At 43.1% G+C, this 24,648-nt stretch overlaps 3 protein-coding genes across 8 annotated transcripts; 2 read left to right on the top strand and 1 right to left on the bottom strand.

The window, feature by feature from the left end:
- The first annotated feature begins 203 nt into the window (after positions 1-203).
- On the top strand, positions 204-4,851 carry hsd17b1 (hydroxysteroid (17-beta) dehydrogenase 1). Of its 5 annotated transcripts, none has more exons than XM_053443271.1 (7): positions 204-1,115; positions 2,094-2,254; positions 2,995-3,156; positions 3,238-3,417; positions 3,571-3,664; positions 3,767-3,950; positions 4,422-4,851. In XM_053443271.1, the coding sequence occupies exons 2-7, from the start codon at positions 2,158-2,160 to the stop codon at positions 4,575-4,577; spliced, it is 873 nt and encodes a 290-aa protein (XP_053299246.1). In that variant the 5' UTR covers positions 204-1,115; positions 2,094-2,157; the 3' UTR covers positions 4,578-4,851. The 5 variants fall into 5 exon arrangements, with proteins under 5 accessions (XP_053299246.1, XP_053299245.1, XP_053299247.1 ...); XM_053443270.1 differs by having other exon boundaries at positions 2,115-2,254; XM_053443272.1 differs by having other exon boundaries at positions 2,131-2,254.
- Positions 4,852-6,224: 1,373 nt separating this feature from the next.
- si:ch73-141c7.1 (coenzyme Q-binding protein COQ10 homolog, mitochondrial) lies at positions 6,225-9,293 on the top strand. Its single transcript, XM_053443459.1, has 5 exons — positions 6,225-6,439; positions 7,044-7,196; positions 7,449-7,641; positions 7,792-7,893; positions 8,482-9,293. The coding sequence occupies exons 1-5, from the start codon at positions 6,336-6,338 to the stop codon at positions 8,632-8,634; spliced, it is 705 nt and encodes a 234-aa protein (XP_053299434.1). The 5' UTR covers positions 6,225-6,335; the 3' UTR covers positions 8,635-9,293.
- An 819-nt stretch (positions 9,294-10,112) lies between these two features.
- Positions 10,113-22,648, bottom strand: mylk5 (myosin, light chain kinase 5). Of its 2 annotated transcripts, XM_053443457.1 has the most exons (17): positions 22,167-22,648; positions 19,603-19,752; positions 19,145-19,297; positions 18,833-19,015; positions 17,353-17,388; positions 15,840-15,967; positions 15,556-15,709; positions 15,159-15,470; positions 14,966-15,068; positions 14,368-14,571; positions 13,577-13,794; positions 13,355-13,478; positions 12,786-12,938; positions 12,566-12,695; positions 12,392-12,482; positions 12,139-12,279; positions 10,113-10,665 (listed from the first exon to the last, which is right to left on the bottom strand). In XM_053443457.1, exons 1-17 carry the CDS (start codon positions 22,318-22,320, stop codon positions 10,460-10,462), a joined length of 2,640 nt encoding a protein of 879 aa, XP_053299432.1. In that variant the 5' UTR covers positions 22,321-22,648; the 3' UTR covers positions 10,113-10,459. The 2 variants fall into 2 exon arrangements, with proteins under 2 accessions (XP_053299432.1, XP_053299433.1); XM_053443458.1 differs by lacking the exon at positions 22,167-22,648 and having other exon boundaries at positions 19,145-19,300; positions 19,602-19,738.
- Between the last annotated feature and the right edge of the window lie 2,000 nt (positions 22,649-24,648).

Consider the following 24,648-nt stretch of genomic DNA (forward strand, 5'->3'; position numbering starts at 1 on the left):
CTGACACAAATTCAGTGCAAGGTTTGTTTACAACCACAAAATGAAACAGCAAAACAACTTTCATGCAAGAATGAAACCCTAACCCTCACCAAAAATCTAATCTCATATTGCTTGTTCTACAATCTACATGGGAATTCCCGAGAGATGAATAACATAGGTCATCCAAACCCAGCACAGTGTCAAATACCCATTTGGAGCAAAGCAGTGTTAATTTTGGCAGCTATTTTTGATTTAGTCTTAGTCTTAGTCTTTTGACGAAAATGCATATTAGTTTTAGTCACCTTTTAGTCATTTTAATCCTTCTTAGTTTTAGTCTAGTTTTAGTCGACGAAAACAAATTCCATTTTAGTCTAGTTTTAGTCGACGAAAACAAATTCCATTTTAGTCTAGTTTTAGTCGACGAAAACTAATTCCATTTTAGTCTAGTTTTAGTCACATTTAATAGCCACATTAAACTCCTTTTCTATAAAAACATATAGCTGCAGCCTTATAGCTTAAAAATATATATTTAATTTTAAATGTGAAAACAAAAAGGGAGAGCAGGTCAGACTGGAGGCGAACACAGAAACTGAACATCGGTACAAACCAACTGCAGCTTCTGCTCTGATGAAGAAGCTGCTGCGCTGATCTCTGAGCAGCTGAGACCATAGAAACTCTGGTTTTCACTGTTTCCATAGTTAAGAAGCAGTCGGTCACTGAGAGGCTGCTCCACGAGAACGCGCTCTGCTTTCACTGTGTCTCTCTGAGCGAGTGCGCGAGGCGGGGGGCGGAGCTACGGACCGGAGCGCTATCTGGGAGCGCACAGGCACACACACACACACACACAGATTCACTCGCCCGCTCCTGATACTTCATGACGGCCTGATACGATGATGTTTTAAAAATTATTGTGACTTAGTCAACCACCAACATTTTCGTCTCGTCTCGTCTCGTCAACGAAAATTAAAATAGATTTCGTCATAGTTTTTATTTTCAAAGATTCGTTTTCGTTACGTCTTCGTCTCGTCTTCGTCATGGAAAAAAGGTCGTTAACGAATATATTTCGACATCGTCTTCGTCAACGAAATTAACACTGGAGCAAAGAAGAATTACAACTTTACAAACTTTGGAATAAGGTACGCATATGTAGGAGAGCACCAAGGACCAGGAGCAAAGTAATCTCTCCCTGAGGTTGTGTTGCCACCTAGTGGTTCACGGACATGCACATGATGGTCCCCTGCAATTGTTACTTGAACTGTGTAAAAGACAATTCTAGACCATATAGGTTTCCTCTTAGCTCACATGAACCATATTTGATTTGCAGGGTTGTAACGGTGTCTAATGCTTGAAATGTCCAAATCCTAAAACCATGTGATCACAAATGACAAAATGATCATTTAGACTTTTAAACATATCATAGTTACTCATTCTTAACCTCAGGAACAGTATGTGTTAAAAATTATGATCAGCTTTTCACCAGCCCATAAAGACTGAGACCTTCAGTTGAATGTTCTTCAGAAGCCGAAAAATTGATGATTGAGATTATTTTGTCACACATTCCGAGAGCTGAAAGGGGCACAGCTGGATGACCTACTGACTGTTGGTGCTTTTTAAAACTACCATAACTGAATTGCCGCAATTGACTCAACATCAATTATTGGAAAAAGATGAGAGTCTGAAATATTGTTTGAGCAAAATGACGATTTCCCCCCTCACTCCTTCAAAATCTACACTTTTGTTGTCAGCCTCATTCTGTTGACACGTACAGTGCAGGAGTGATCTTTTGGCGTTTTGCTGCTACCTGCTGCTCATGTCAGTTGTGCAATTCAAAGCACAAACAGGTAGAGTACATCATGTACCTGGCCTTCCTCGGCTTTGTCACCATTCTCAGGGGGTGAAATCTCAGAGCCGCCACAGAAAAAGAAGGGAATGTTTCCCACGTCTGACTAAAAAAATCAAACTATATGAACAAGGACGTGAGATAAAACGGGAGGACTGCAGGTGGCTGATAACAGAATGATGTTTAGGAGTAACTGGCCTTGTGATGGCCTGACAACACTGACAATCAGAGTTTTCACATGCCCTCCATCCTGCTGACTCACTCCTCTCAAAAGTGTCGTCCTCACTTGGCTCAGCCGCTCTCCATTGAAGCAGGAGGACGTTGGTGAGCCGGGCTCCATGGACAAGAGGGTGGTGCTGATCACGGGCTGCTCCTCGGGGATCGGACTCAGCCTGGCAGTTCGGCTGGCCTCTGACCCTGACAAAAAGTTCAAAGGTAACAACGGGTTTAGGGTTTGAGACGACTTTTGCTTTGGGACATGGTGCATTATAAAGCTGGAGGAAGCCATTAGAAGACGAGTGTGGCCATGGATGGAGGCAACAATACTAATACAGGCTGTGGCATTCAGAAAATGAGGAGTTAGGTTTAAAGGGGTCAGTGATGTGCAAAGAAAACACAGCCTCCACAGCCTAGTCATGCTGACACGAGGCATATTGGCTCAATGGATTCATGGGTCAGAGAGATTTCTGTTCTCATCCGACATGAGTGGAACCCACAGTGACCTCTCTGATGTTAGACGTGAAATATAACTGAAGCTTACATCTTGTATCTGCTCGGTTTTATTAACTGCGGCACTATGAGTGGCTGCTTGGATAACTGCATGAATAGCTGAGTGCTTTTTCGTGCTAATTGACTAAATAAATATCTTTGTATAAAGCTGGTTGTTTGATAACCAGAAGGTCGGTGGTTCCATCCCCGGCTTCTCCATGTCAAAGATACTGAATCCTAAATAGATCCTGACGGCTGTGTCAGCAATGTGGGAATGATGTGTGATCCAAAAACAAAACAAAGGGAAAACGCTGCGTATGGAAGTGCTGTGGGAATGTGATTTGTATTGTAGAGGTGCTTTAACAGTCAATTTACTATTCTATTTGTAAAGCCTTTATTTGTAAAGGTGATTTAGTCCGATGAGTGCATTTCTTTTCATGTGTCCCTGAGTGCTGCTTTCTGTTTAGTCTATGCCACGATGAGGAACCTGGCTAAGAAGGAGCGCCTGTTAGAGAGCGTGAAGGGCCTGCACCAGGACACGTTGGACATCCTCCAAATGGACGTGACGGAGCGTCAGTCCATTCTGGATGCGAGGGACAGGGTTGTGGAGAAGCGGGTGGACATTCTGGGTATGGTCTCCTCGTGACCGTCTGTTCTGATCGGGGTTGACTTTTTTTGTGTGCCAATGGGCTTGTCCTCGCTGCTTACAGTGTGTAATGCTGGCGTGGGTCTGATGGGGCCTCTGGAGCTGCAGTCCTTGGACTCGATGAGGCAGATTCTTGAGGTCAACCTCTTGGGCACCATCCAGACCATCCAGGCCTTCCTACCGGAGATGAAGGCGCAAGGTCAGGGCCGCATTCTGGTAACCGGGAGCACCGGAGGGCTTCACGGTGAGTTGAGGAGTCACCGAATGTCAGCTAAGTTCCACACGTGCAGTTTCTGTAATGATTGGATGGAGGTCACGTTAGCAAATCATGTCAAGACTTGCTGCCATGCATGAAATTGCCAAAATAACCTGTCTTGGAACTTAATCATCTCTCTAGGTCTCCCTTTCAATGAGCTGTACTGTGCCAGTAAATTTGCAATAGAGGGAGCATGTGAGAGTTTGGCTGTTCTCCTGCAACACTTCAATATCCAGTGAGTCATTTGCTTCCTGTGTTTAGAGACTAATGGCCTTGAAAAGTTTATTAGCAAACAATCGATCAGGAGAGACTTTTGACTGGATGCTTGGTCCTGCAGCGTGAGTCTCATTGAGTGTGGTCCAGTCAACACGGACTTCCTGGTCAACCTGCAGAAGGCAGAGCTCGGGGATGCATCTCTCCAACTGATCGATACCCACACACTCGGCCTGTATGAAAAATACCTGCAGCACTGCGACTCTGTTTTCCAAAACGCAGCACAGGACACAGAGGACATTGTCAAGGTGTGTTGCACCTTCAGATGACATCATGACTGCATGTTTAACTAATGAGGGAGTTTAAAGACTGATCATTTATTGTGGTATTTATTATTTTCCCGATGAGATACTTCAAATAATACTTCTAAATCGAATCAAATCACACCATCTGCCTCTGTCTCACAGGGCTGTGGTACAATGATGCAACAAAGTAGATTTTTTTCAGGCAGTAATTAAACTTTATTCTCTATACTTGCTTTTTCATGCTATGTCATACATTTTAAAATTGTACTAATCAATAAGATGATATATGTACATTATATAAATATATTTCTCTGCAAATACTGTCTGTGAAACTTTTTAATAAAGGCAGTTTGCATTGTTTTGCCACTTGCCTGAGAGGATAAGAAAATTCAGAAGATGTATTTATAGATTATTTGTCACTATGAGGGCAGCTTGACATCTTACTGTTGTGATGTGTTTGTTTTTCTCTCCAAGGTATTTCTAGAAGCCATCCAGTCCCCCAGCCCTGCCTTCAGATACTTCACCAGCGGTGTCGTTCCACCTCTTACCCAGCTGAAGATCACCGAACCAGACGGCTCCCAGTGCATCCGTGCTATGAGCAAAATCATTTTCTCAGCCGAGGAGAACTAACTTCCACTCTAGCAAATGCAGGCCTCTGCTTCATATGCAGACTCTGCCTCCCTTTACTTTAGATAAAGAGGAAGATATTTTGTTTTCATTAGGTTTCCTGGAATAAAGTTGATACTCTCTGACTCACTCTTGTCGCTCAACTGGAAAGGGCAGTAGATTAAGTATTCTCTGGAAAGAGTTCACACAAGGGGAGGATTCCATGCTTCTATTTTCGTGTGTAACTTATCGCGCTCACATTTCTTATCACAAAAAAAAAATACAAACATAGAAAATCTGCTGTGGTTGTTGAAGTGATACTTGATAAGGATTTTGTGTTATGATATAACAACCCTCCAGACATGAGGAAGTGTTCTTATTCACTCACACACACACACACACACACACACACACACACACACACACACACACACACACACACAGCTAGGTGTGTTTTCACTTGGGAGTTTCTGGACACATTGTGAAAGAGAAAACACCCCGAGAGTCTTATTTCAGTTTTGGTTTGCTATTCTGAGAAAACAAAGAGAACTTCCTGACACCAAAGAATAAAATAATTAAAACAGGTTCAAGGAAACTTTCCACAGTCATGAAGGACACTGATTGTTGAACGACTTCATGCCATCAGCCTGGTGTGAATTGAGTATGCATGAACACACAAACAAGGCCACATACAATCTATGGGTTGATCTGAAGTGCTAAAAGTAAGTTGTACAGAGGAGGGTAACCAGCCTCAGTTGGCATTTTGAGTCACCTAACTGTATAAAGTTCAGTGAAAATCCTAAATCCAGTCAGAAGATCCTGAAATGGATCCAGCACTAGCTCTGCCACGTAGTCCAGCAGCACTTAGAGGTGTCAGCCTCTTAGAGCCCTTGGTATTATGTAAATCAGTGTAATGAGGGTTAGGTTAAGGCAGTTGTAAAAAAAAAAATTCATACCGTCATTTCAACATTTTAATTTAGTCCATGTATAGTGTAATTCACACCATTCAAATACAAAATACATAAATTAGTTGTATAAGTAATTGTGGGATGATGTACAGAGAAATTAACATATATAACATACAGAGTCACAGATGCAGGTTATATATTAGTGTTAAAAAAAAACTAGACATATTAGTATAAAGGAGAAAAATGAAAGGAAGGAATATATACCATTTAGGGATGGGAAATAAGAATTGAATTATTGCATCAATAGAAATATAACAGTATATATCCATATACTATCCATTCCGTAAGTACAACAATGATATATAACACAAAATCTATCTTTTGTAAAAGCGAGAAAACCACAACCTCCACTCCAGAGAAAAAAATCTGTCATAAACCTAAAAGAAATGTTAATGTGACATTTATTGTGATGATTATCGATATCAACTAATAATGAAAATGTTTATCTTGATACAATATTTGATGGTGTCATCCAGCCCTAATGCACATATGAATATCAGAATGTAAGACAGCTCATGTTTATTCCAAATGAAATGTTTTCTGACATTTAATCGGTTTATAAATCACAAACTTCCATTTCACCACACATCTGATAGACCAATCGCCTTTGAACGTATCGACCTGTCCCTCTGATTGGCCAGAGCAGCGCCTCCTGTAACCTCAGTGTCCCGACCTGTCAGGTGGGGGCGCAGTGATACGTCATTGTGTATGAAGCCGGGCTGAGCGGTGCTGCTGCTGCCGCCGCACAGACACACACACCACCACCGTCGTCTCAGCAGAGAAGCTCCATTAGATCTGAGTTTAAAACTTCACCATGACCAACAAAACCAGTGCTCTGCTGTTGAAGCCGCTAATGGAGCTGTGCGAAGCCCATTCTACCAAAGCTGTGCGAGGAAACACGAGAAGAGCAAACTTCAGGTGAGACTTCTCCACAGGTGGGTGGAGCTGAAGGGGACTTGTCTGGATTAAAGTGTATTAGTTATTAAACTGTAGCCCAGGGTATGATTTAGATCTGAATATTATTTAGTTGTTTTATTATTCAAAAAGTGCAGGGTCATTACTGGCTATGTAATGTTTCACACACACATACGCACAGTCCTATACCTCTGGTGAGGACACTCATGTGCATAATGCATTCCCTAGCTCCTTACCATAACCATAACCATTACATCTAAATGCCAAACTCTAACCCTTACCCAATTTTAACAAAAAAACTAAAAAAAAGTCCTATTGAAAGTGAGGACCAGCCAAAATGTCTAGACTAAAAATGTCCTCACTAAGATATCTGTATATTTGTGTATCTGTGTGTATATATATATACATCTTGCAATGTTAAGTCTGAATCTGACACTGATATGAATCTACATCCTTCCCTGATCCATACCACATCTTCCAAACTTCCTCTAAGTTTTGTTATAATCACAAGTTTTTGCGTAATGCTGCTAAATATCAGACAGACAGACGAACGCAGACAAAAACATGAGCTTGATTCATTACATACATACATAATTCCCCCCCTCAGAAACCTGGGCTCCTGTGGGGCCCTGGCAGCGAGGAGGACCAGCCGGCCCCTCTGCCACGCCGCCTCCATCAGCATACCCAGCCGCAGCTTCATCAACCTGACTCTTCCTATCAGCACCAGCAGGATGGAGTACGCCGAGTGCCGGACATTAGCGTGAGTGTCCTGAAATCTGGAATAAGATATAGCTCTAAAGAAACAGTCATAATTTGACTATTTTAGGTTTGGGACTGTGAACTTAGAAATCGGAAGGCATCACCTTGGGATTACAGAAATTGTAAATTGTATTTTTCACTGTACTATGAAATAATTGTTGTTATATATTAATGTCACGTGAAAAAAAGAGTACAGAAACCTGAACAAACATTTTCAAATGGCAGTATCACCTTATTGTCCCCATGTGCTCAGGTACACTCCAGAGCAGATGTTCAACGTGGTGGCCAGAGTGGATCAGTACCAGTACTTTGTTCCCTGGTGCAAGAAGTCTCGGGTCATGAAGGGACGAAGCGGAGATGTGCGGGCGGAGCTCGAAATCGGTTTCCCCCCCATCGTGGATCGCTACACCTCTGAGGTCACGGTCGTCCCAAACCACCAAGTCCGAGTAAGTCTTTGCCTTGGTAGATCCAGAATAATCACCATTACACATACGTCTCAACACTGTTGCTTGTTTCTTTTGCAAAGTCCCTTCGACCACACAGTGCATCTAATGTTAGCGATCAGTGACAGTAAAGGCTTGTTTGTTTTGAAACAGGCTGTGTGCACTGATGGGTCCCTCTTCAGCCATCTTGAAACAATATGGAGGTTTGCCCCCGGTCCCAAAGACCTACCAGACTCCTGCAAAGTGGATTTCTATGTAAGTGTATAAGATCAAATACATTTTTTAATATGCAATAAAATATTATAATGCCAACAATGATGGGAATAACCCAGAGGTGACAGTGAATCCATGAAATTAACAAACCAGCTGATAATAAAAATTAATTAAAAAAAAGAATGAGAGATAAGATGGCGTGTGTAAAGAGAGACCAATTAAAAGCCTCCGCCTCTGTGCGGGAAGTGTTGTGTAACATCTCATTATGCTGTAAAGTTAGCCTTGAATAGCATGCTGCTGTCCCCGGAGGCCTGAATTATCTGTCAGGTTAGGGAACCGTATTAAAAAGCTGCTGACAGGAGTTTAACCTTAATGTTGCCACGTGTAACCTCAGGCTCAGCCAGGAAGTGGTTAGATGACAGTTAAAATATCCAAATACAGGACTCAGGAGGAATAATTATAGTGAATGCTTGAATAAAAGCTAAGTCTTGGGTTTTTAAATTTTGGTGTTTCTGAAATATGTTTTTGTTTTGTTATGAAAGCAACCACAGAACTGACAGTTGTGGGCCTATAATCTATAATGCATTTCCATCCTGCCTAATATTTGTCCGCTTCCTGTTTTGTCTGTAGGTGTCATTTGAGTTCAAGTCCCTTCTGCACTCTCAGCTGGCCAGCGTGTTCTTTGACGAGGTGGCGAAGAAGATGGTCGGCGCCTTCGAGCGCCGGGCGGCATCGCTTTATAAGAACCAGCAGGAGGCGTCACAGAGGAGGCGGTCGACATAAGAAAACCTGCATTGACCTCCCCTCCATCCATCCACATCCACATGGACCTTTAACCCAACCCCTGCCAGCCGGCTGCACTCACCTAGTTCCAACACTTGTCCCACACAGGAGACTGGATCTTCTTTTTGCACTCACTCATATCTCTCTTGAGTTGACATGCACAAGAAATATACTTAAAAATATTTTTATAAGCCACAAGCTAACTTATTAACTTTCTTGTATGTATTTTAATATTTATTTTACAGCTAGGAATAAATGAATTGTTTCAAATTGTTTCAACACAAATGTTTTCTTTGTTAAATTGTGGGATAACGACAGACACCTGATTCCTGCTCAGTGCTGAAACATCTAAGGGGGTTAAGAGCGTTTTCTTGTTCAGTCATTTTTCTGTCAGTAGTATGTGGAGGAAAATTCCACTGACCATTGTCTAAGGTCGTGGAAATCCCCTGAATCGGTGTCTCACTGCTGTGATACTGTCTACCTGACAGGATGGAACCCTTATTTGGTGATGCTTTTCTTCCAACTGGTACTGCGGACGGACGGACACAGCAGATAAGACAGAGGATGATCTCATGTCTTTCATGTCTTCTTTTATTCACTTGCGGCCAGTTGCTCCATTTTGAGCAGCCGAGCTTATTATTATAAAGAATCAAAAGCAACTCCAGTCTGAGAATTTCATTATTTCAAATCTCAAGATGAATTTGTCCAACTTTAACTTTTTATATACTGTTTCATACTTATTAGATTGCATCTATATCTCATCTGTTGCTAAAAAGTTATAATTACTACTCTATATTATGTCATTATTTTTTAATCTAAATAAGTTTAAGTTGTGTCTATACTCCTATATGTGAGATAACTTTTTTTAACAATGGCCTCCTAAGTATTGTGTCCATATGTTGCTGAGCTTTTTCTTATGGATGAAAACAATTCCCATTTTTGAGCGGTTTTGCCAACACGCAGGTAAAAATGAGGTGAGGAGCAGAAGCATTCCTCAAACCTGGAATCTGAATAAACGAGATGGACAGGAATCAGTTCTGTTGGTGTTGAAACAGTAAATGGATTATTTGAGGCTGAGTCACCAACAGTCAAAGTGGTTTCTTATTTTTCATGTGGAAGGTCTGCAAATTCAATCTTAATGGCTTCAATTACTTCTACATATATAAACAAGTGCACTTTCACAGAGCACAGACATCGTTCAGAGTAATGCCCAGAAAATGCAAATTGTATTTTAATGACTATAGAGAATAATTATCAAGATAGCTTTAGATAAAGGAAAATATTATCTAAGCAGATGAAGATATTGAGTATTGATGTACTTTATGTGTATTGCTGTAAGAGCTCTCAAATAGAGCACGCTTGTCTTGCAGACTATAGCAATTTGTTTCCTTTTTTATCCCCCAAAAGGTACAAATCATATTAGAAATCAAAAGTAGGATCTTCCCTGCTCGGTTCAAACATCATAATTTCAGGCCTGCTTTCTTTTTGATAGTGAAGAATCCCAGTTTATTCATATTCAGGTCAGGTGGTAGTTTTGAAAGGCAATCTCAAAATGATTCACAGCTGAAACAACATATTATTGAAGTGTAATGCTCAAATGTAAAATAACATTTTATATATGTGTGGCTCTGTAACAATATTCATCTGTTCATACACTAACCAATACATGGATTATATATTCCCAGATAAAGTAGAGGATTAACAGAGTGGTCCCAGTTTGTATTAAAGCAAGAATGTACAATACAAGTGTTCGAGGCACTCAAGAACATCAGTATCATCTTTATATCTCTGTCTTGTACAGTAAGTCGACACTGATGAAATGAATCTACTCTCTAACAATGAGGTTGGCTGAGCAGCATGTCTCCCCGTGCTCATTGGTGGCTCTGCAGGTGTAAACATTGGCATCCGTGGCCTCAACTTTGGCAAGGACCAGGTTACAGCGGCCGTCTTCGTCATACTCTATCTGCACTGCGGGGGACTCCTCCATGGGCTCCTCTCCACACAGCCACACCACCTCCGGGTCGGGGTATCCTGCCAACATAGATTGGATGAGTGAGGACAGGGGCCAGAGACAGAGGGCCAAAATTCACATCCCAGTCAAAAGGTTGTAAAAAGCTAATTGTAAGTTAAGTGCAAGATTTGAATGTTGATTTCTACGCTTTCAAAATGCAATGCCTAATAATGGTTTATGCAAGGAGTGTGACAGATTTAAAAAATCACATTATTTTACTCATTCAATAAATTTGTGGGGAGGAAGTTTCCTCATTGTGGGTGAACAGGGTGTCTAGTGGGAGTTTTGAATGCAGCCCCAAGCCTTGACTCCTCCAGCCAAGCCCTCAATCAGGCTACATGGCTAGTTCTTCTTCCTTCCTTCTTCCTTCCTTGTCCTGCCTTGGTTGTAGCTGATGGTGTTGGTGACACGGTTATATGTAGCTAAAGTGACACATTGACCCTGTTTGAGTCAGTTTCTGTCACATTATCAATGTGTTTCAACACAGCACGATCAGCCTGGATAATCCTGAGGTTTTTCTAGTATTGGAATCCTCTGCTGCTGTTATGTTATTATTGGTGAGTCTTGCCTCATTGTTTAATTTGACAAACTTGGCTTATCTTTAGTTTGGGTTATATTTTTTGGTAATTTAAGTATTTTTGTTTTCAGTGCCACATTGCTGAGAGGAGAGGCACTCCTGGTTAGGTCCCCACATTGTATGCATGTGAGACCACGAGGACATTAATGATGTGTGCATTGTTATTGCTGTGGTTTGCTGTGCTGCACCTGATGTGAGTGACTGGTCAAACTCCTGGGCTCTCCTCAGTCTGCCTGACCTCAGCTCACATGCCACTGATATTTGGTTTAAGTTGGGCGATTCTCATTTTTAAGGATTGTAGTTTTTTGTAATGTAATAAAATAAGCCAGCCCGTTTACAGTTTTGGATTGAATAAAATCTTTGTAGCTGACAAAACGTTTCTCTGCCTGTTTTGTGGATTTTATCTGTGTCCAAAGGACCTTGAGACAGTAGCCCCTGGGGTGCAATTGCACAGGTGGTTGTTCGCACCTCATTCTGTTTATGGCCCCACCAAACTTTCAAAGTCTTATGGGAGTCAGGCAAAGTCCCTGCGTGGTGAACAAAGTACCTCATGATATAGTGGTGGAAAGTTAGACAGAGGCACCAATGCTCGTCTCACTTTTACAAAGCAAACTGGTTTGAAACTGCTTTTAACAAATTGCTATTTCCACACGACTGATGTCAAGTCGCATATCACTGAAACACTACAAAGGGTCTGACATTGAAGAGGCTAATTAAGAAATTTAGTAGCAAAACGTTGCCAACAATCGTCATATGTAATCAAATTCAAATTTATTAGATGCAGATGTCACTTTCTGTCTTAGATGCTACGACTTTTCTTATCTCTTAAAAAGCTTCCCACGGTTGTGTGCCCATCCCTGTTACATGTCATGAAGAACACGGGGTACTTTTGGAGCTCTTGAGGGTAAGTGTCTACCTGTGAGGTGACATGACAGACAGGCACTCGATCCCGGAGCCACTGTCTGGTCCTTCAGGCACTGGGTGAAGTGTGGCGGCCCCTGCATCTTCTGCTCCAGAGACACCAGGGCATGTTCTGCTTCTGGGCTCAGGGGGGAGTCTTGGACGAAGAGGGTAGAAGAGGGGTTGAGACACTTGGACCACTTATCCAGGTTAGAACAAGACACAGAAATAGTACTGTAAACGGTGAGGTAATAAAATGTGTCTCTTACTTTCCCCAGCGCTGGTTGGAGATCCAGGGTTGCTTTCGCCTTTGGATAGTAAAGCCATTCTCTTCAGGGCCAGCATGGCCTTACCTGCTTTCTATGAGACAACGATTGTGAAAGCAAAGCCAAGACGTAAAACTCAAAACACTCCCATGTAAGTAAAGTAATGAGAGGGGTTACCTTCCACTTCTGCCTGGCCAGAAACCTCTTCATCTTCTCCTTGGACAGACTCTTGGTGTTGGCACAATCTCCAGAGTTGAATGCGGCCATCCAAGGGTGGGCCAGGGCCTCTGCACAGGACATCCTCCGCCTGAGAAGCACAGAGGGTTATCGCTGGTAAAGTGAAGATTTTATCTGGGTAAGTGGCAGCTGTTCATTAGCTGTAGGTTTATAAATTTACCTGGTGTCCTTGTTGAGCAGGGAACTGATGAAATTTTGGGCCTCTTCCGTTATTTCCTCAAAGCTCTCCTCATCGAATTCCCACTGGGCAGCTGTGACCAAGGCCAGGGTCTCTGTATCGCTGGCTCCTTGGAACGGAGACTCACCACTCAGTCTGAAAACCAGAGAGAGGCATTGAGGCTGCAGCGTCACTATGGCTGTTACAACCTATATCCACTAGGTGACAGTACAAGTGTAAAATTCAAAAATGTAAATCCATCATGCCTATTTGCAACAAAACAGTCTAAAAATCTAATCTTTTTAAGTCATTTTTGGGAGTTCTGTTCTCACAAGTTCATATATGAAAATATACTGGATGTGCATGACACAAATTTGTACTTGGTAAATTGGTGAGCTTTGGAAAGCTTGATCACTTAATTTTTTTCTTTGTGCTAAGATAACAGGCACCTCCCTGCGGTGTTATATTTCTTGCACAGACATGATCTTACCATCTCACTCCCACCACAAAGCATGACTCCCGCAATGTCAAACTATTACTTGAACGTAGATAGGACCATTAGAGTGACTTACAATATGTAGCAGATCACCCCGATGCTCCACATATCCGTGGCTAAACACACAGGCTCGTAGTTAATCACTTCCGGTGCCACGAACTCTGCAGTCCCATGCAATACCTTCAGAGGCGTGTTTGGATCTGTTAAACATTATGATTTGATATTGAAACATACCACAATGTACTTAGACAAACATTGTGACACTTTACTTTCATAAATTTCATTTCATTTCACATACCAAGCCTGCCGGCCAATCCGAAGTCAATAATCTTTATGTTGGTTCCGAAGGTGTCAACGCACACAATGTTCTCTGGTTTCAGGTCCAGGTGGATGATGTTTTGCTCGTGCATATACGCAATCCCCTCCAGGATCTGCTGCACGTAGTGTACACTGGCTGGCTCCGTGTGTTCAAAGCTGTCGTCCACAATACGTTCAAACAGTTCCCCGCCTGCGATCCTGCACACAAACAGAACACGGTGACAGCAAACTGTTATTTTTGCAGTTGCTGTACGTGCTTAAAGGTTAAGTGTGTAGAGTTTAGTGGTGAGGTGGCTTGTTAGAGCTGAATACGCCTAACCTCCCCCCTTTCACACATTAAAGTGAACCTGTGGCAGCCTTCAGTTGTCATAAAAACCCATAAGGTGTTTAGTTTGTCCTGTTTTGACGAGTGTAAAGAAACATGGTGGTCTCTGTAGACATGACCCGTTCCTTATATATATTATTTAAATATAGAGGGCCCATTCTAGAGTAAAGAAGTCCCCCCTCTCTTTCTAGGCCTGAACGAGAAACCATGAAGTAAAACCACATAAGGCTCCATGTAGAGCCAGTGTCTTGGTTTGGGCTACAGTAGAAACGTGGCAGTGCAACATGATGTTAACATGGACGAGCATCCAAAAGGCTTGTTCTAATCCAACAAAAACACAATGTTACAGGCAAATGAAAACAAATGTGAGAATATTATTTTCCAATTCAGCCTATAGATATATCCTACACATTTAAGCTGTGACATGATTTCGTCTTGATACTCACAGCTCCATGACCATGACCATCTCAGGCTTGTGGTCGTAGGCGGCCAGACACTGAACCAGTTTGGGGTGGTGGAGATAGTTCATCAACTCGATCTCTTTGCGAGCGGCCTCCCTCTCCTTGGCGCGCCGGCCTTTGTAGAACTTCCCGGCGCACACTCGTCCCGTCTCTTTGTGGGTTACCTTGAACACCAAGCCAAACTTTCCCCTGATGAAGACATTAATGTTGCGTCATCCAAATTCTTGAATAATGTGGTCATGCAATGAAGTCAGCCCACCACAGGGACTATTTACTGAAGTACAGATCAGGGTTTATTAACAAAGCAAGAAAACAATCATTTATCTGAGATCTGTAACTCTCGCCTGTCTTTGTCAGCCAATCAAGTGTGATTTCATGGTATTAACTTTAACTGCAACCATTGATACCTTTTGTTTGCTCACCAGAACCCTGTCCCTACATGTATTTGTTTTAAATCTTCCCATGCCTCACTTGGCCGGAGTTAACATATTCCAGATAACTATAAAAAATAAAACTTGAGGCTTTTGTTTTTTCAGAGTGGAATTTGGCACGAAAATTGGAGCTTGACTTGACAGATACTCACATTCCCAGTTTCTCCTGCAAGGTGTAATGGTCTGTGACTTTGTGGGAAGAGTCAATAGTGACACAGGTGTACACTGGAAGGGCCTCCTCTTCTCGCAGTTTGACTGAATCATGCACCCAGACACAATAGCTTTAATGCATGTCTTAGTACGATTGACAACAGTTTCCTATCTGACATTTAGCTAATGACTCACCTCTCTGCTCCATCTTAACCACAAGTGACACTGGTCCAGGCTCGCTGACTCCCGCTGCGTTGTAGGCTCTCACTCTGAAGCAGTATTGTTCTTCAGGGTGCAGCCCAGTACACACTCTGTATGAAGTACTCCTACACTGGGCAGTGAGTTCGCGCCAGTCCCCGGCCTCAGCACGTCCACTTTTCTTTACCTCAACCACATAACCCAGGACGGCGCTTCCACCGTCGTAGCAGGGGCCCGACCAGGACAGCACCAGGCTGGTGGCAGAGACACGGGAGATCAGGGGGGAGGAGGCCGGTGGCTGTGGCGTCTCTGGTGGGGAGGGAGGGGTGATGAATATAAAGGTATTTTTTACTACTTATCTCGGGCGTTCAAAGTGCAGCGTGCGTCATCTTACCTATCACAGAAAGCGTGATTGTGTGCTCCGCCGAGCTCTTTCGGTCCCTCACTACAATTGTGTAGCAACCTGTGTGCTGTGGTTTAGTCTCTGCTATCACCAGTGTGCTGCTCTGATCAGTATTTTCTGTGCACAGCTCGGGACCATCCACAATCTGCAGGGAGGCAATGTATGAGGAAAGAGGGGGGGGGGGGGAAGAGTTAAATTCTGAAAAACAGGGGAGAGAAAGTTGGAATGACAAACAGTGGATATTTTGTGAAGTAGCTCTAAAAACGGAAAAACACCTGCTCTTTGTTCCGGATCCAACAGGACACCAGAGGGGGGCTGCCCGTGAACAGACACAACAGACGGGCGGTCTGTCCCGCGTTCACCTTGAGGTGCAGTGGGGGGTTTTCAAAACGCAGTGTGGCACCTGCAAAGCCAAAACATAGTGAGTGCTCTGATTGAAAGTCTGCCTGTTTGGTTGCAGTGTCTTCATTCCTAAAACATGACACTGGAGGAAGGCAACTATCCAGCGTGATGTGTAGAGGGTAAGATAAAGACAGGGGCGCAGCAAGAGGGTTGGCAAAGAAGGCATTACCTGGGGCCCTGGCTGAGAGGGGCCCCCCTAGAAATAATTTTGTCATGCAACAGCAACGACTGTTTTGTGGGAGCACCATGATTGATTGACCACCCAGCGAGGCCCAGTGCCTTCTGCCTTCTGCTTAATTTAGAACTTTGGTTGCAGATTAGAGCATGTGTATGATGATGGTGGAGGTTTGCACCTAAGGTTTCCTACTTTACTATTTATGTGATGCACAGTATGAGCTTTATACATAATTTCAATACTAGAAGAATTGTTTGAAAGGTGGAATAAAGTGCCCCCCTCCCCCCCACCCCCATCCCACGCTCCTCTCTTTACTGTAAAAGTGTTTCGCTTCTCCTGAGACCGCTATTATTGTAGCTCACACAGGGACCAAGTGGAAACAAAAGACAAAACACAGTTGACCTACACAACAAGCTCAACCAGTCCCTGTGCAGTCATGTGTTTAACACTGCTACACCAGGTCACCTGTTCTCTGAGGCAACCTTTATGACATCTCCTTAATATGTTTTACAAACTTGGACCTAATTACTTAAACAAATATGCATAAGAAAAGCAAACGGAACAGGTATATTCAAGCCGTGCGCGGCAGTCTACGCTGTAGCTGTGTAACGCCATCCTGCTTTTTGAATTCAACCAAAGAAGTCCATATATGAGCTGAAGCTATATCATGTCTCGCGCTGCCAGTATTCAAATATAATCGCGTCAGGATGGTCAATTTGACTGGACTATCTGATGCAGCTTTAGAAGATTCAATTCACGCAGCCAATTGTGGAGCCATCGTTTTCATTTAATTCAAAAACAATGTCTTAAACATGCTGCAAGAGTATGGCACATCCTCCGCATCAATAACAGACTGACTTTCCACTGTATTATCCACTGGGGTAAATTAGTTTTCACAGCCATTCCAGTACAAACATCGCTAATAGACACATTTCAACAGACGCAACCCACTGATAGGACAGGAAATTACTGACACGAAAAGGACAGACACTTATTATTTGTTTGTTTTGTTGCAGCATAAATACTAAGGTAAAGTTCCCTTGTACTATATAACAAGACCAAAGGCCAAGAAAGAAGTAGCTGCCAGGCAAAACCACAGGATACAAACAAACAATGAAGAGGCCGGATCACACGGTGTAAAAAGAGGAGTAGAAATAACAATGTGTTTGTGGAAGAAATGGTGAAAAAGCATGAGTGTGTGGGTTTCTCACCTTTCCCGGAGTCGGCTCTCTTCTTTGGTATAACTTCTGCAGAAACGGAGCAGGTGGGTTTTATTGCAGACTTTTAGAGGTGTGGCACCGTTCTGTCTAAGGCTATCAGTTTCCAGACACTGCGTTACTGTCCACTTCCCTACATGGATCTCACTTGTGTTTTGTGGCTGTATCAGAAGTGGAAATCCTGCTCTTTTCCTGTTAAGTGTACATGTCGTCTGACAGCCAATCACACAAGGACTGGGAATGATGCGTTTCCCCTCATTTTATATATGGATATCCGGAAGAAGCGAGAACAATGGTAAAGAGTTCAAGATGTATATATATATATATAAACTGCAAAAAAAATGAAGGGAACACTTAATTGCCACAGTATAACAGCAAGTCAGTTCGATTTCGGGGATATCAATCTATCCATTTAGGAAGCACATGTGATTATAATTCAGTTTCACCTGCTTTGGTGCATATTAAAGTGACTACTGGGGCATTGGAGAAGCAAAGTTAAGGCATTCTAGAAAAAAGGGAGTGGTTTTGCATGTGCTGGCCACAGACCGCTGCTCTCTCTTTATCCTCCCTGACTGATTCTTCTTCAGTTTTTTGTTCTGCTAGTGTCCTTGTCCCTACTGGTAGCATGAGGCGGTATCTGCAGCCCGATCAGGTTGCACAGGCAGTCCAGATCCTCCAGGGGGGCACATCTATACATGCGGTTACAAGAAGGTTTGCTCTGTCCCAGCTCAGTCTCAAGAGCATGGAGGAGATATCAGGAGACTGGCAGTTAGACGAGGCGAACTGGACAGGGCGGTAGAAGGGCATCAACCGAGCTGCAGGACCGGTTTCTGCTCCTTTGTGCGAAAACAAAAGGAGCACTGCCCGAGCCCTACAAAATGACCTCCAGCAGGCTACAGGTGTGTATGTTTCTGACGGCCTCTAGTGGAACCTGTGTTCACAGCCCAGCACGTGCTGCTCGATTGGCATTTTCCAGAGAACACCAGAATTGTCAGGTCGGCCATTGGCGCCCGGTTCTCTTCACAGATGACAGCTGGTTCACATAGGGCACATGTGACATGCGTGAAAGAATCTGGAGAAGCTGTAGTGAACGTGGGGGCCATACACAGTACTGAGTAACATTATGAGTTATTCCCGTTTTATCCCATTATAAGTCGGATCGTCCTGTATTTTCTGTTTCTTTCATAGTTTTTCGGCATGAAATTTGAATCCAGCCCTCAATGGGTTAATGATTTTGGTTTACATTGCGATTGTTACATAATTTTGTTTTCAACAAATTATAAAATGTACATCAGTAAATATTTTCAACTGGAATAATTTGTTCTTCAAGATGTGATGTGGGATTTAAGTGTTCCCTTAATTTCTTGGAGCAGTTGTGTATTTCGGCCCTCAAAACATGACTGTATAACTAGGCAGCAGCCTAAAAATGCACAAATACTTTGGGCCTCTGTGAAATTTGTCATTATTTGATTACCTCTCGGAGATGAGACCGTGCTCTGCTTGTCAGACCCTGGAGGAGAGGTACGAATAGATCCTCTGAGCCCCTGCAGCTCATCTATCGGAGAAGACGATGACATTCCATTCTGCTTAATGCTCTTGGGTGCAGAGCTGGGGATCTTTGAAACACATTTCTGCACACCACAGATAGTTTCGAAGTCTGGATTGGTTGTTAGAGAGAGGAAAAGGAGAAGTCACGTCAGAACTGAAACTTGTTGGTTCTTATTTGTATTCAGCGAGAAAGACAAAAGTGTGCATGAATTTCCTTATGGTTCAACTTCTCCCTCACCTCTGACGCCCACGGCAGCGCAGCAGGACGTCCTCCCTGCTCCGTTTACAGCCATGCAGGTGTAGACTCCGGCATCCTCCGGCAGACACTCCGTCACCACGAAACTCACCTGCCTGCCGTTGAAAGAGGGTTTCCCAAATAGGGCCACTTCACCTGCCCATAGGAGCAAACAAACAAACTAGAAACACTCTCCCCCACTAGTGTAACATGCAAAAAGTATTTGAGAAAGGATACACAGTTAACACTCCCCCCCCTCATGCAACTAAATGAAATGTGCAGAAAAAGAGGCAGAAGATGCTATTTACATCCTGTTAATATGTACGTGAAAAATCCTGTTCTTCAACAAACACACTTAATGGGAATGTGTCTACTCTGCTGTATTTACTTTCTGTGAGTGTATCTGGGCCTCGGGGTTCATCGAGCTGCAGCCGTGTGCAACCCATGCTGTCTCTACTCACCATTGTGCAACCATGACACTTTGAGAGGCTGACTTCCTGTGAGAACCCCGCGCAGTGTGATGTCACTTCCCTCGTCCACATAGCAGTCCTGCAGAGGCTCTATGAAGATGGGTGGATCCAGATGTTTGGCAGAGGAGAGGTGGAGAGAACCTGAACGTGAAGGAGAGGAGGTGAGGAGTCAGCTTCAGAGTCACACAGCGACCCAAGCAGAAGTGTTCACTTCACTTAACTGCATTTAATAAGTCTTGTTATTAAACCCTAATTTTACCATAGGGTTCCGTAGTTATCAGTAGAGGCCTTTTAAATGTCAACCTTTTATTATAGTTATATTATTATTGTGGTTTTGATGTGTTGTTGACTTTAATTCACACAGTGATCTATGTTGTCAGACTGAGTCTGAGGTGAAGTGAGAATAAGCATTTTCTAAGTGTGATGTTCCGACCGCTCATCTATGAAATGTTCAAACCACAATTCATCTGTTTTTTTATTCTTCCTCTTCCCTCTTGTTTAATATGTCACATGATTTCAGGTCACAACTTCCCAGAGAAAAACAACACTGACAGCGCAGAACCTTAGTAAAAATAAATACTAATACATATACAACCATGACGATTGTTCCCTTCTCTGCATTTCTTCTTTTTTGCTTCAGATCGGGGCTGACATGCAGCAAAGGGGGCGTGACTGGATTCAAATCCAGGTGAGTGTGGTCAGGACAGTGCCCCCTCAACCAGGTGAGCTACCGAGGCACCAGAGAATTGATGTTACATTTAAGAAGTCGATTTTCATTTGTGGCTTTGTTTCTGTTTTTCAGAAGGATTACGCACAATCTACAAGACGAGACACGAAACTTGGTAGAAGGAAGTTTATTTACATTTTGGCTTAAATCCAAAATGTAAATCATGCATCAGTTGTCAGATTATTTTTTCACCTTCTTGTGAGATCAATAGGGTGTCTCTCTTTGATTTACCTGAGAATAATTTGTAGATCTGGATAGAAAAAAATTAAGCAAATTTAGGGGTTTGATGGTTGTTTGCAGATCCTAGTGAATGTAGTGAATTTAAATGTGGCTTCTTAAGGAGACCCGACACAGTGCCAGTGTTTTTCATTATTTGTGTGCATGTTTTTCCCTCCAGGACTGTATCTTGCATTATATGAAATTTTGTAATTCATTTTCACATGACTGTTGCTGAAAACTTGAAGCTTGGATCTAAAGTTTCATAAATCAGAAGCAGATCAGACGCCTATCAGGTGTTGTTCTGAACCATTAACAACCAAACAGTGGTTGTAAATGGACTACGTGTGATTGTGTGTTGTAATGTTACGTCATGGACAGTATACTGGTTATGCTTTAACGAGACGGGTGTTTAACCATCGACCTTCAACCTTCAGTCTTTACAACACTAAACTATTTACTGTGCAGCCTGATGTTGGAGGACGGACACTGAATGCTCTTCAGGTGAGTCAACACTTTGCTCCTCTGCACACAAAATCACAGCTTTTCACATGTCACTCACATCATGACCCCCTTTCACCTTTTTACTTTTGGCCCATACAACTGGGATGGTAATAGATGCTCAGTAAGATCGGTTATCTCACTCTATCAACACAACCACCACATGTGTGAGTAACTATTGACCTCACCTGCTCTATGTAAACAACGAGCCACCCTGTTACCAAGAGAAACGGGGAGACAATCTGGGTTTTCAATCACCCTCAGGCACCAATGCAGGTTTTTCCACATTTCTGTCGGTATATATCCCAGGTGAAACTAACTTTTTAATAAGAAGAAGAAGAATCTTAATCACTTTTATGTATGTCACCATACTGCTAGGGCTGATGGAGCAGTTTCTCCACTAATCCCATGTCTCCCCCATCCTGCGAGTCCTTGAAGAAACATACTGAACCCCAACCCCCTCTGAAGGCTGTGTGTGACATAACATGCTGCACATAGATGCACTCTATGAATGGGTGAATGGCAAAACTGTACTGTAAAGCACTTTGAGTGGAAAAGTAGAAAATACATGTTGTATATATAAATACAGACCATTCACACCATTGTCAGTATAGCTTGTTTCTAACCTGCATCAGTGCACGTCTGTGGCTTCTTCCAAGTCACAACTAAAGACAAATCATATTTCTGGAGCTTAGTGCAACACAGACATTTTCTCATAGCAAAAGCCACAAATCCAATGAAATTGAGAATCAAAAAGCTGAGAAATTGAATTAAATTTAGGAATGTGATGTTCAGTGTCAGCTGACATGGAGATGAAAGGTCCCCAATACAGTAAACAATCAGTTAATCCCAGGGAAAACACAACAGCGGATATTAACATTTAAAAAGAAACAAACATGGAGAGTGTAAAGTCACACAAATCAACTGGTTTTACACAAGGAAAAAAGGAAAGTGCTCTGTTCTTGGAAGCACCAACAGGATTACAAAGAAGCATCACCATGTTCAGACGTGTCTATTCAAGCAGCTTGTTTAATAACACTGAAAATGTCAAACCCACATTATTCATCTCCACTCCTTCTCTCTCTCTCTGTCTCTCTCAAGCAGCCCTCACCTCTATCAGTGCATTGGTCCGAGATCCTGGTGTCATCGGTTCCTGGCCCACTCCCTGCTGCAGAAGATGATGATGATGAGGATGATGCACGTGTTGGCTTGATCTGCATCCTGAAGGTTGACACAAAGCGCTGTTTGCTGCCATCGCCGTTCATGTCTGTCCGAGATCAGCCCGGTCTCTGAGGCGAGCAGCAGCAATAACTGTTTACAAAGTCATTTCCCAGCGGGTAATCACACTTCCTCTTGGTGTCACTGCTCTGTGGGCCACAGCAGCTCGCTCTGCAAAAACCAACACGCCTCTGTCCGTCCCTTCTCACCACAGCCGGTGCTGCTCTGCTCTCGCTCCTCACACGTCTCTGAACTCGTCCGTGAATTCTTTCCACAGCCTTCCACGGATCTGCACTAACTCCACCTACAGGAGAATCATTTTCTCTTTTGCTTTGGCCATTGCAGGCTGCAGGGGCAGGTCTCTCCTTATCTCTCCAAAGTCAGCCCAGTGCCAGATTGCCCCCCCACCCACCCACTATACTCAAACCCTTCTTTTTTGTATTACCATGGCTAACAGACAACACACATGTACAAGGAAAGAGAAAGCCGGGGAGGCAGGGGTGTGTGGGACTTATCTCCCCTCCCAGCCAAAGGTCGTATTGTGTGTTTGTCGAATGCACCGCCGTTTATCAAAATCCCTGTTTGCCTTCTCACTTATCAATGCTGCAGCAGAACTTGGTGATGCCAGTGACGCTGACGATGCACAGCTTTTGTCTTATTCTTGCCTGTGGACTGTAAACATGTGACTTTGAAGAATAGGCTCATAAATTCTATACAGTGCACTAGATCCAAACACACACACACACAGAGAGAGGCTGTTTCAGATCCACCTACTGCTATAGTGACATGAGGGTGTCTCAAGAGGAGCCTGCTCTTGTTTTCATGATGAACACGTGTAGAGGAGACACGGCCATACTGTACAGTATCACACAGTCTGCAGATTTTATTGTATATAAAAAAATAGCCTTTTCATACCTATACATTTGTTGGTTGGTTGGTTTGTGTTTGTGTGTTTGTTTGTCAGCAAGATAACACAAAAACGAAAGGACAGACTACCACAATCATCTGACACACAGGTAGCAGCATGAATTCCCTCCCGGTAAAATGCTCTTCCAACTACGACCTGACTGTTACCTTTGAAAATTCCGAGTTAGCCCCCACCCAGACTCTGAGGAACCTGGGTGTGACACTCAACAGTCACCTCTCCCTTGGCTCTGGTCATCTCACACCTAGACTACGGCAACTCCCTCCTGGCAAGTCTACCTGCTAGTGCCATCCGACCGCTGGAGCTCATCCAGAATGCAGCAGCTCGACTGGTTTTCAGCCAAACTAAGTTCACTCACACTACTCCGCTCCTCCGCTCCCTTCACTGGTTACCAGTGGCTGCCCGCATTCCTTTCAAAACACTAGTACTTACGTACCGTCCTGCAAACGGATTGGGTCCAGTCTACATCCTGGACATGGTCAAACCTTACACCCCTGCCCTTCCACTCCACTCCGCTCTGCATCTGCCAATCGGCTCGTTGCTCCCTGACACTAAAAGCTCAACAAAATCACGACTGTTTGCTGTCCAGGCTCCTCAATGTTGGAACAAGCTCCCTGTTAACATCAGGACAGCAGAAAGTCTATACATCTTCTACCGCAGACTAAAGACACATCTCTTCCTACACCTTGGATGAAAGAAAATAATTCAGTTTAAATTTAGGAGCACTCATGGCACTTACATGTAGGACTTTGTAGTTTGACTTTTTTGAAGCAAAATGTTCTTACTTGGTTCTCGTTGTTCTGGGTTTGTACCCTAATGGTTGAATGCACTTATTGTAGGTTGCTTTGGATAAAAGCGTTAGCTAAATGCAATGTAACCTGACTGTACACAATGTTTTGTGGTTGAGTTTAGTGCTATAAAGGTAAGAAAACTGCATGAAAGGTGCCTGAATGTCTGTGAACACAACAGAAGCCTAATGAGGTGATCATATCATGTTGTTACCGCTGCTCACATCCCGAATTCCAATGGAATAGGACTGAGAGGCCCTACTTTTAGTCTCTGTGAGCTTTTTGAACATTTACCAAAAAAACATTAATGAAAGGAATTATTTTCCTTTTTAGATTTTTACAGAGTTGCATAAATCTATATGCGACTGTGAAGCTTATTCTTGATCTGAAATAGCAGAACTGTCATTTACAGCGCCATTTCTGCTAACTAAAACACCCCCCCCCCCCCCTCTTTTTTCTACCCACATCATAAATCTGAGGAAATAAATGAAGAATGAGAGATGGTGAGAAACCACTAGAATTCATATGGAAGACTATTAAACTATTTAAACAATCCAAATTCAAACAGCAATTTCCAAAAATCATATAAAACTGAAGGTTCCACAGCCTACTACAGCTCCCCCCCCCCCCCCCCCCCCCCTTTTATTTAAAAAAAAATCCTC

This window comes from Pleuronectes platessa, chromosome 16, assembly GCF_947347685.1.
Source record: "Pleuronectes platessa chromosome 16, fPlePla1.1, whole genome shotgun sequence".
NCBI lineage: Eukaryota > Metazoa > Chordata > Actinopteri > Pleuronectiformes > Pleuronectidae > Pleuronectes > Pleuronectes platessa.

Coding starts and splice junctions, on each gene's coding strand:
- hsd17b1 (XM_053443271.1), top strand. CDS start 2,158: ATGGACAAGAGGGTGGTGCTGATCACGGGCTGCTCCTCGGGGATCGGA. Junction 2,255..2,994: donor CCCTGACAAAAAGTTCAAAG/GTAACAACGGGT, acceptor CTTTCTGTTTAG/TCTATGCCACGATGAGGAAC. Junction 3,418..3,570: donor GAGCACCGGAGGGCTTCACG/GTGAGTTGAGGA, acceptor TCATCTCTCTAG/GTCTCCCTTTCAATGAGCTG.
- si:ch73-141c7.1 (XM_053443459.1), top strand. CDS start 6,336: ATGACCAACAAAACCAGTGCTCTGCTGTTGAAGCCGCTAATGGAGCTG. Junction 6,440..7,043: donor ACGAGAAGAGCAAACTTCAG/GTGAGACTTCTC, acceptor TCCCCCCCTCAG/AAACCTGGGCTCCTGTGGGG. Junction 7,894..8,481: donor CCTGCAAAGTGGATTTCTAT/GTAAGTGTATAA, acceptor TTTTGTCTGTAG/GTGTCATTTGAGTTCAAGTC.
- mylk5 (XM_053443457.1), bottom strand. CDS start 22,320: ATGAACGGCGATGGCAGCAAACAGCGCTTTGTGTCAACCTTCAGGATG. Junction 15,069..15,158: donor GGTTAAGATGGAGCAGAGAG/GTGAGTCATTAG, acceptor TGCATGATTCAG/TCAAACTGCGAGAAGAGGAG. Junction 12,280..12,391: donor TCCAACCAGCGCTGGGGAAA/GTAAGAGACACA, acceptor TCTTCGTCCAAG/ACTCCCCCCTGAGCCCAGAA.